Source organism: Gossypium arboreum, chromosome 10 (assembly GCF_025698485.1).
Source record: "Gossypium arboreum isolate Shixiya-1 chromosome 10, ASM2569848v2, whole genome shotgun sequence".
Lineage (NCBI taxonomy): Eukaryota > Viridiplantae > Streptophyta > Magnoliopsida > Malvales > Malvaceae > Gossypium > Gossypium arboreum.
Window position 1 is genome coordinate 57,507,137 of NC_069079.1, and position 11,636 is coordinate 57,518,772.

The 11,636-nt window shown below is 34.0% G+C and overlaps 2 protein-coding genes across 3 annotated transcripts; one reads left to right on the forward strand and one right to left on the reverse strand.

Annotated features, from left to right (window-relative positions):
• Nucleotides 1-5,675: 5,675 nt before the first annotated feature.
• Nucleotides 5,676-6,810, forward strand: LOC108465326 (uncharacterized). Of its 2 annotated transcripts, none has more exons than XM_053020175.1 (4): nt 5,676-6,085; nt 6,191-6,227; nt 6,328-6,449; nt 6,526-6,810. In XM_053020175.1, the coding sequence occupies exons 1-4, from the start codon at nt 5,774-5,776 to the stop codon at nt 6,538-6,540; spliced, it is 486 nt and encodes a 161-aa protein (XP_052876135.1). In that variant the 5' UTR covers nt 5,676-5,773; the 3' UTR covers nt 6,541-6,810. The 2 variants fall into 2 exon arrangements, with proteins under 2 accessions (XP_052876135.1, XP_017621138.1); XM_017765649.2 differs by having other exon boundaries at nt 5,681-6,085; nt 6,564-6,810.
• Nucleotides 6,811-6,925: 115 nt separating this feature from the next.
• Nucleotides 6,926-10,850, reverse strand: LOC108465325 (beta-glucuronosyltransferase GlcAT14A). The gene is made up of 4 exons (XM_053020176.1): nt 10,037-10,850; nt 9,866-9,941; nt 9,279-9,400; nt 6,926-7,671 (listed from the first exon to the last, which is right to left on the reverse strand). The coding sequence occupies exons 1-4, from the start codon at nt 10,626-10,628 to the stop codon at nt 7,163-7,165; spliced, it is 1,299 nt and encodes a 432-aa protein (XP_052876136.1). The 5' UTR covers nt 10,629-10,850; the 3' UTR covers nt 6,926-7,162.
• Nucleotides 10,851-11,636: the final 786 nt, after the last annotated feature.

An 11,636-nucleotide genomic window follows, 5' to 3' on the forward strand; every position in this document is an offset into this window, starting at 1 on the left:
TGTTTTGTGCTCAGGAGAGCACCAAGAGTCAAAATGAGCCAAAAAGGGACAAAACGGACCAAACACGGGCAGCTCACACGTCTGTGTCTTTCGAGGGTGTCGACCAAGGCTTTCACGATTCACACGACCTGGCCATTGACCCACACGGCCGTGTGAAATTTAACGGATTGAACACGGTCTTGCAATCACGTCAAACAGCCGTGTCACACGGGCGTGTCCCTACTGAGTCCCAGTTAAGTCCAATTCAGAAAAGGCACTTTGGAGGGTTTTTAGGCATTCCAAAGCCTATAAATACACACTAGAGGAGGAGAAAAAAGGAGACAGAGAAGAGGGGTAAGGAATTACCCAAGGAAGCCGATTGATCTATCTCAGAAGCCTGATTCATCATCAAGACTGAATATCTCTCATCAATTCCCCTTCAGGAGTTTTGGGTTTTCTTTATGTTTTGTATGCTTTATTCTTCTGAGATGTTTTCTTATTTAGTTATGAACTAAATCCCCTAAATACCTAAGGGGAATGAAACCCAAGACAAACCTTGTTATTATTTTCTGAATCGTATGATAAATATTTAACTTGTTTTTAATTATGTGTTCTTAATTCTTGCTTTGATATCCCAAGATACTGATTCAAGACACGCTATTATTCAGAAGAGGAATAGACCTTGTCTAAGAGTACATTTGCCATAATTAAGCGGAGTTGATTGCGTGCCTAGAAATAGGGTGACAAGATTTTTTTAAATTAGGGTGAAACCTAATAAGGGGATCCATAGATCGAGTTAATGGAACCCTAGAGTGTTAATTAGAGAAAAGTCTCGGTTATTCAATCTAAGGATTAGATGTTGTTAGTCTTGAATAGGGATAATAACATAACTTAGGGATCTCTACGAAACAAGTTGAATGAATAAATCGTCCGATTCGAAACCAGAATAACAAGTACAGTCTAGGTGGATTTTTCCTTAGGTATTGTCTCAAGTCAATCGATTTTCCCAAAAGCAATTCCCCAATTCTTTTCTCTGTGCGTTCTTAGTTTAAATAATTAGTTAATTAAAACAAAACCCTTTTATTCTTAGGCTAGATAATAAAAAGACAGTTATTACTAATACTTTTGGTTCCCTTGGGTAAGATATCCCGGTCTTGCCATTACTATACTATTGTTCGATAGGTGCGCTTGCTTTTTTGTCGTGATAATGGTTAGTCTTGGTTTGATCTTCATTATAAATATTTATTACTTGTTACGAATCACGCGATCAAAAAGATGGAAAAATTCACACTCCAAGGGTTACACGGCCATGTGACACACATGTTGAGACACACGCCCGTGTCTTAGGCCGTGTCGACGTTCAAAGTAGGGACACACGCCTGTGTCCATGCCCGTGTAACTCACTGACTTAGTTCACACGGCCAAGCCACACGCCCGTGTGCTAGGCCATGTAACTTTCGAAATGCAACCTTTAAAAACCTACAAGGGACACACGACCGTGTCGCATGGCTGTGTGTCACACACGGCTAAGTCACACGCCCATGTCTTAGGCCATGGGGACAAGAAATAGTCCAATTTTTAAGCTATTTCTTTCACTCAATTCATGCCTACACATTCAAGCCATTTGCACCTCTTTCAAGCATCAAAACATACCCAAAACATGCATTTTAAGACCAATTCAATATGTTATTTATCCATACAACCAATATGCCAAAAGGCACCTCAAACATAAATCATCAAGTCAACATAAATATTGGCACATTTACCATTTATCAACTAATTTGCTTCCATGCCAAAACGTATCACAATTGATACATATCAACCATACCATATTAGATTCATGCGATATCAAAATAACCTTACCCTTTTGACCATTCCTTACATACATCATCAATCCACCTAAATGACACAAACCAACCATTTTCAAACGGTACCAAACAACTGACATTTATATACCATATTTACATCATTCACATCTAGTTCAATACATTTCCAAAGTAAACAATATTCCATCCATATATGTATTTAGCTTAATTCTATAACAAGTTATGCCATAATTGACCACAAGCCAAATTCACATTAAAACATACCGAATGGTTCATAATTCAACCAATTATGCTTAACTAAATTTCATATCAATTCATATCCTAAATGACAATTTTGCAAACATGCCAACACTTACCTTTTTGTTCATAAAAACCATGCATCAATTTGATCATATAAACACTAACCATTAAGCATCAAAGTCCCAAAAGCACACCAACCATCAGGGCATCAAAATTACATAAGTTTTACAAGTTCACAGCAATATTACATGCCAATATCATCAACTAATTATTAGACATATTCCACATATACATGCTATTATAACAATGACCAAAGCATTAAAATCTACGGATACAATCGGTGGATAGAGTGATGGATCTCCAACTAGCTTCCAACTCGATCAAGCTTCCGATAATCTATAAAGTAAAGGAAAATAACTGCGTAAGCAATGAATGCTTAGTAAGCTCATATAAACTTTAAGCATAATTTTCTATTTCAATAATGAAATTTATAGGTTAAAAATAAATCTATACCAATGTCTCAAGACTTATCATACCATAATCATCAACTCACAATTGAATAAGTTCATTAATGTCACATATTTATTGACCATTCATAACATGATAGGATTTCATGAGACATAATATATAATCATCAACCTTTTTATAAGATTATATATCTTTTTATTTACTTAATACTTTTTATAAGATTATATATATCTTTTTATTTACTTACTTTCCATTTTGTTCCCAATGTTTATCCTAAGCCTAAACAACATTATTAATTCCTGATTCAGTGTATTTATCCATGACATAGGTAGATTCATCCATAGCAGAAACAATTTGCTCACATACAATTACCTCATTTATCACATTAAACCTTTTATAGCATCATAACACATCCCAATTACATACTTACCGTTTTAATTCCTTTTTTCTTACCCATTTCATATGCATAGTACAAGCATAATCATAAACATCATTCATATCCACAAACTTGGCATAAGTCTAAATACATCAACAACACATGTTAGTTCATTTAAACATGATTCATATGAATTTGACATGGATAACCAATATACTTGAGCATGATTCAATTAGATTTATCATCCATTTCAACATAACTTATTTTTCATGTAAAGTCTTTCATACATACATGTCTTGGTTCATATTGAACACTCACCATTTCATTTGCATAACACATAACATTAACCATAACCACAAGTTAGTGACTAAACACTTAAATTAGCAATACCATCATATGGTAAAGTATGGTACATAAACATAACATCACTTATATCATACTTTTCATAATTATGAATATACACACTTCATATATTTTCATAATATCAAAGTGAATTTCATCGAACCCTTATCGAAGCTTACACAAAGTGTGCTAAACGATGGTCAAAACCATCCCTTTTCATATTCGATGGTCGAAACCATCCCTTTTCATTAATCGATGGTTGTCACCATCCCTTTTCATAGTCGATAGTCGTCACTATCCCTTTTGATAGTCGATAGTCAAAACTATCCCTTTTCCTAATTGATGGTCGTCACCATCCCTTTTCATAGTTGATGGTTGTCTCCATCCCTTTTCATAACCGATAGTCGAAGCTATCCCTTTTCATTGGTCGATGATCGTCGATACGCCTTTGGATTTTTCCACCGAGACATAATTTGATATTATAAAATAATAACATTTAAAACATAATTTAAAATGCTATTTAAACGTACAAACTTACCTGGCTAAATTGCATAAAAGACAAAGTATAGGGGCATTTTCAACTCGATCTTGATCTAAATTAATAATTTTATTCAATTTATTATTTTAGAAAGTAAAACAATGTATTTTAAGCAATTTAGTCATTTTTAAAATTTTTACAAAATTACCCCTAACATTTTACTTCTATTCAATTTAGTCTTTGGGCCTAAAACATGTAAATTAACCATTTTTAATGTCAATTCACATCAACCGAATATTCATGGCACACAAAACAGTCCACATGTGCAATAATTTCACATCAAATCCTTGTACTTTTATAATTTCAAAAATTTAGTCCCTAATCGGAAAATTCACCAAAATCACTTAACAAAATATTTTTAAATATCAGCCAACATTTCAAATTCATCATTTAATAAAAAAAAATCACATTCATGGCAACCTTCAAAATCTTTAATGGTTTCAAAAATGAAGGTACGGACTAACTAAATCTAGTTGTAACGATCTCATAAACATAAAAATTATTAAAAATGAAGCTAAAATCACATACCAATTTAGAATTTAACTTGCCGAAACCTCCATGCATCAAAAATGGCGTCTTCCTCCATTAATAATCGGTGGAGAAAGATTGTAAAAGATGATAAAGCATTTTGATTTAATTTAATTTAATTTTTAACTTAATTGATTAATTATCATTTTACCCTTAAAAACTCAACCAAATTTCACCAAATGCTAAGCCATGTTCATCCACTATCATCTAAATTGGCTGAATTACTACTTTAGGCCTTCATTTCATGCTTTTATATCTATTAGATACAAATAATGTTATAACCATTAAATTTTACATATTTTACGATTTAATCCTTTTTAATTAATTAACTGTCGAAACGTTAAAATTTTTCAACGAAACTTTAATACCACCGTAATGAAAATCTATAAATATTTATAAAAATATTTATGGCTCGGTTTATAGAAACGAGATCTTGCTACCTCATTTTCTAAAATTACTTGACTTAGGGTCTTACCACTTAAACTTTATAAATCACTTATATAACATAAATTATCAAATCAAAAACCTTTTTAAAATCATATTTGACTCGTAAATATTAAATAATAATATTTACGAACTTACTCGTCAATTTGGTAGCCCCGACACTATTGAAAAACAGACTGTTACACCTAATTTTAGTCGAAAACCCTGAACCCTTTTCAAAACCCTAAACCTAAAAATATTAAAAACCCTAACCCTAGAAGATCCAAAAATGACCTATTTCCTAAAAAAAAAAAAAAAACTTAAAAGCTTAATTTAAAAAATGGCATATTAGCCTAATTTAACCGAATATTTGTTTATAAATTTTGCTCTTAATGCATAAATCATGGATGAGAATCATACAAATATATGATAAACTAATCATATGAAAAAAAAAATTTATTCAATTAGTTCGAAATTTACAAGTACAATGATGAAATCACAAATCCTAACAAAGTATGCATGAGTTTTTATCGTGTTTGGCAAGTAAACGTACCATATAAGCCCGTGTACTAGGAGTCAAGTTTTATTTTGTCTTCTCTATTCAAAAAATAGGTAAATTAATCCCTATAGATTAGGTCAAAGAGCAATTTGGTTCTTCTATTAAAAGTTTCATTCATTTTTACTATTAAAAATGAATTTTTATATGTTAGAATAAGATACATGTGGTACGTCATATATTATTGTTTGATTATTCCGTTAATCACGCTAATTTTTAAATGTACAAATAGATAAAATTTTCCAAAGAAATATCAATTTACTCATTTATCTAACATTCATTAATTAATTTACTCATTTTTTTACTAAAAAAATAAAATACATCCAAACTCCTAATACCTGCCAGCAATACTTTTACCTTTGGCACCTTTGTGTTTGGTCCTTCTATATGATTTGATTTGTTAGTTGTTATAAACTGAATGGTCCCGAAATAACCACGTGACAACATCCTTATCCATTGTCAAACTCGAAGTTCTAAAAAGACAAGGAAAAAGGCTGATGTCGAAGGATCTGCTAGTTTCCCACTGTTATTACCAATCCAAAACAATGGTAGCATCAACAGCAGCCGTCACTTTTCCCGGTCCTGGTGGCCTAATCTCAGGCAGAGCAAGACCAAGAAGCAGGCCAGCAGGGGTGAAGTTACAGCAACAAAGACCATCATCCATTAATATACACATTATTAGCCGGATATCATCACAATCAAAATCATTACGGCCGCTAAAAGCAGCATCTGGTGGTGGAGTTCCACTTCCGCCATTGGATTTGACAGAGGAAAATATTGAACTTGTCTTAGCTGATGCCCGTGTAGAGGCAAGTTTCTTTATTTTTCTTTCATCTGAATTATAATCCTATCCTTGTTAAATTTATCTTATCGTCCTTTCCATTTTTGCAAACTGGGAATGTATGGCTTTGCAGCTTGCTCAGCTTTTTGACACAGAGGTTGGCATAACAGGTGACTGACTCTTCTTAAGGTACATTATGACTTTTATTTTCAGCAATCTTAAACATGTGTTGATGCAGTTTTATGAATTTTAAAATGGAAATACGTTTAGGTCAAGTTGAATTATCGGAATTGGATGGACCCTTTGTGAAGATTAGTCTCAAGGGTCGATTTTGGCACAAACGTACCACAGTCGTAGCCAGAGTCGGAAATTATTTGAAGCAGAGAATCCCTGTTAGTCAACATTTGCTTTTTAATTTCATCACTATAATTATTGTTAGCTTAAGCCTTTGTAATGGGTTGCATGCAGGCAATTTTTTGTTGAAATTGTTTCTATTTCCGTGTCAGGAAATCCTGGAGGTTGAGATTGAAGATGAGAAACAATTAGATGACAGCCCTGAAAACTTCTGAGACCCTGAAATGACCCTAGGGTCGTTTATTCATTTTAGTTGCTTTCAGTTTAGGCCCTTTTTTTATTATTACTATTTTTGCAGCTCAATGGATTCAACTCTAGAGGGAAAAAGACTTTAATCCGTTAATTTATAAACTATGTGATTTTCATTTCGTTTTCTTCAATGATTTTATTAACAATAAATCACAGGATACGTTTCATGATTGTTTGTTTATTGAATTATACTGGCCTAATTTCCCAAACAAACATGGGATAGAAACTTAACTTTCTCATGATTAACTTATAATAGTGAACATACTTTGTACCCAATACCGTACTAGTTGAATTTACTTTCAATATCAATTAGTACAATAACAAATGAATCGTAAATTACTATACAAATATAATAGCACAACTAGGTGCTTGATGAAATGGAATGCTCCTAAAAAGAATGCGGGGGTCCGTGGTTAACTCCCCGGGGGAAACACAATTCGTCTTGGTTTTAGTTATACCTTTTACTTTTGCAATTTCATGTCTCAAAGCTGGTTGATTCAGATCATCTGTCAAGACATTGCAGGGACCGAAACGTATCACCCGAAAGTAACTTAACAATACGTCTTTCAAGCCTTTTTGCTCCTTTACCAGGCCTCAAGATATCAGCATCCCCCCATACTGAACATGTGTCATTTGCAGGAATGCCTAAGCACCATCCACCTTGCACAACTCTGCCAGGCTTGCGTTTCAAAATTTTTCGGTCAATATGATCAAGCACTGGATCATCAAACTTGAATTGTGTTGCAAAGGCATCTCCACTCTGAATCATAGCATTAAATTCTGCAAGATCATGTGAGGAAAGCTGCTTCTTCGAAGAGGACATGTTGAAGGCTACATACTGGAGGTTATGGTTTATAACAGTGCTCTTGAACTTAGAGTTACAAAGGATGGTAGGGAAATAATTGGTGAAGGAATAAGGCATGTTTGCCAAATACATTAGCAAAGTCCTTGGAAAATTGTCTGTACCAAGGATGCAAAACTCAATGAAACTACGAGTTAACATTGCAAATGCTGAACCTGCAAAAGATGGGATCTCTAGTTTGGCAAAGCAGGCAGAAAAACTTCTCAACAAAGGGAACTGCATATATTACCTTGTATGACTACACCAGTTATAAATAAACAACAAAGGAAGTAATCTTGTCAGAATTGATTATTGTTTCCAAAGCCATTTAAGAGTAGTTGAATGGACATCTATATTTGGTATTTGATGGAAACCAAACAACTCTTGCCATAATGAGGACGTTTAATGCTGTATAAAGATGCATGGAACATATGCAGTCTCCTACAACAGTCTCAAAACATCTTTCAATGTCTAACAAGTGGATAGATTTACGATTTCAGTTACAAGGCAAGATGGTAGCAAGGCTTTCTTTTAGAGCAGAAAAAGATTGCTTCTACTTCTAATTGGCTCCACCTCACAACTTGGTAATAAATGCATGGAATGTTTCCTTTTTCTATTTCTTTACTCTTTTCCTTTTTAACTTTTATTCAAGCAAATTGCCATCATGTATTGAAATTTTATAACCAGCACACGCATGATGGATTAGTAGGTAAATAGCACATTAGGCCATTCCCCAATGGATCTATCCTTAAAGTTCTGCCGAGAGTGCAGACAAAACTGCCTTTATGCACCAAGCTCAGGCCGCACTACCTAAACATGGAGAGGCCTATAATTTAAGATCAATTTAAATTCCTAAAATCTTCTCAATTAATAAATAAAATTGTTTTTAGTGATATTACTTTTACAGTCCATGACAATTTCAACCAGCAACACAAAGCAAAATGATGGAATTCAAAATCTGGCAAAGAGGATATATCTATGTTCAAACCTAAAGGCTTCAAAAATTTTCAAACTTCAAATTTTTATTGCTTTTCCTTCTCCCTCTCTCTCACTTCTCTCAACAAGTTTATTTCTACAAAGCATTCTGTTCCTTTGAAATGGGATGTCAACCACAGACATTTCTACGCTGGATTCTCTATCCTTTCCTCTCCCCAGTTCCCCCTCTATTTCTCTGAACTATATTCCTTTCTGAAGCTGGATTGAAATTGATGCATTCACTACAGAAACTATGCCAACACCATGAGAAAACTACCAGTAACTTCCTAGGTTTGACCCATATCCTAATTTGATATTCTGAATGCAAATGCTCTCTCTTGTTTACTAGATTGCCCTCTCACTCAAAATCCGCAATGTCAACTTCTACTCAATTTGCAAGAACAAAAACAACCAGTTTCTACCTGATGAGTAAATGTTCTTTAGATCTCCTCCAAGATTATAATTAGATCAATGATTAGATCAGGTCTGAAGGAATAAAAGTTGGTTTCAAGCTGATAGGTCCTAAGATTCATATGTTCCAGAAATAACATCCTTGTTAGCACCTCCACTAGATGATTTAAAGATCGTGAATAAACACACTATGATATCATGGCATTTTATGATTTCACACAGAAAACTACAAATTCAAATCACATTCTTAATCATCTCCATACTGCAGGTCCACTAGACTAAATCAAGCTCTCTTGGTTCATTATCTAGCTACTCCAGTAATTAAGAATGTAAACCGTACACATGAATTTCACCCATTTTTTGCAACATAAAGAAGAAGTCAGGCATAAACACATACCTGAAAACAACCTGAAAGAATTAGGCAATACCCGCTTCTGAGTAACATAAAATATCTCATCCTTTTCCAAAAGGTAATGCCCCGTATCAACGATTATCGGTTTCAATCTCTTGGACCTATAATAAGTAACACCCCACGCATAGGACTAATATTAGTCAGAATTCACCAACTTAAACCGCCCTACTTACTAACCAGGGGAAAAAAAGTTTAAAAGAACATAATGTGATGGGAAGTACATTACACATCTTCTTAAAGTAAATTTTGTCTGGTTTTGTAGTTGTTTTTGCTATAAACTTTCTGTGTAAAAGCAAAATCACAATTTGATTAATTTGAAGAAATGACAGAATTGTAACATCAATTCCTACGAAGACACTACATTACACATATTCTTAAAGTAAATTTTGTCTGGTTTTGTAGTTGTTTTTGCTATAAACTTTCTGTGTAAAAGTAAAATCACAATTTGATTAATTTGAAGAAATGACAGAATTGTAACATCAATTCCTACGGAGACACTACTTTGATTTTGTATCCATGTGTGCAGTTTGCAAAAGAAGCGTGAATTAGAGATGAAGTTAACATACTCTTTCCAGCCAATGTAACTGCTGTGATTCACAAAATTGAGATTTTTCGGAAGGTATGACAGAATATGAAGAAGATCTGCAACGTCATAAATACCCAGAAATAAAATCCAGCAAAAGGAAAACAGAACACTAAAATCCAAAAGAAATCCCAAAACAAAAGTTCAGGATTACCATCTTGAGTAACAAGCGGGTAATCACCAGCACTGAGAGAGATAAACCAATCCCATTTGGAAGACAAGCGTAGCAAAATGGAGGCACTGTGAAGCGTAGAAGTCACGGTGGAAGACCCTCTTTGATAAGCATAATTTGCTTTACCTATAACGTCCACATTTTGGGCAGCTCTAAAAATGGGGACCGAGTGGATTGTGACGGCCAATCGATCACGTTCAGTCTGCGGGGCAGAGAGGTCAAGGTGAAGAAGGTAATGGTTTCTCGGGTGATATGTAGCGAGGAGGAGGCGGATGATCCGAGCGGAGTCGCCGGCGGATCCTGAAATGAGGTAAGCAATGGAGGGAGGGGTGGGGCCATAAGGGATCTTGGTTAGGGAGACGGGGCGGTTTGGGAAGAGAGACGGGTCGCGTCGGATTGTGAGTAAGGATTGGGAGGCGGAAGTGGAAGTGGAAAGAAGAGAGAGGCTAAAGAGGAGGGAAAAGAAGAAGCTTGCTAAGATTATGTACGGAGTGCATTTCGAGTTATCTTTAGATAGGGTGATTGTCGCGGTGCTGGAAGGTGTAAATGGCGGCGATTTTGGGTGGTGGTGCATTCTGGCGGCAAATGTCTGGATTTGGAAGTACTGTCACTTTGTATTTTGTTTGGGTGGGCAACCACCCCTATAATTCTTAAACAAATAACCCAAACTTAACTGTGATTAGAGAAACTCTTCCCATCTTTTCAGGAAAAAAAACAATAATAATGAGATCGATTTAGAAAATTATTATTTACGGTCTAGTGAGGAGCTTATGTAAGCTTCCCCTTTTTTCTCAACATCCATGTAAAAATCACATGTTAGTTTAATATAATAAATAAAGAAAGGTACAATTTAAAATTAATTCAAACATATAAAAAATTATTATATTAAAATGAAAATTTAATACACTATAATTATTTATCATAGTATGATAGCAACTCAATAATTACATTATCAATATACACAATTGTTGGAAGTAATAATACAATTTAAATGTAAATATTGTTTTAAAATAAAGTTTTGGTTCAGTAGTAAAGTTAATATTTTATTTAGCTAAATAGCAAGGGGTCAAATCCAATCACATGTAAACTTCTATTTGAGGGTTTTTTAAAAATAAAAAGACTAAAATATCATAAAGTTTATACGAGCCTTTCTGAATTTCATCGGGCAATACTGATAATATGAAATAAGATATGAAAATGATGCAAAATGTAAGTGATGTTCAAATATGGTATTAGTGAATGGTTTGAATATATGTAGCTTTGATATACAAGTATGATTACCGAAATGATATGTATTGGTATGTTATAAAGTTGATACATTATATGATTGATTATGTATTAAAGCTCACCTTATTGTTGTGATTTGTTATATTAGGCAAACTTTATCGAGTTAAATAACTTAATATGGTTAATTGTAAATTGAGTTAAGTTTTTCGTCTAAATACCTATGGACTTACTAAGCATTCGTTATGCTTACCCCTGTTGTTTTCTCTAATAATTCTGCATGGACATGTCATTTCTCGAATTCCTTGTAGAGGCGAAAGATTGACTTCTGAAAAATCCGGTTCACTTGGACAAGGGA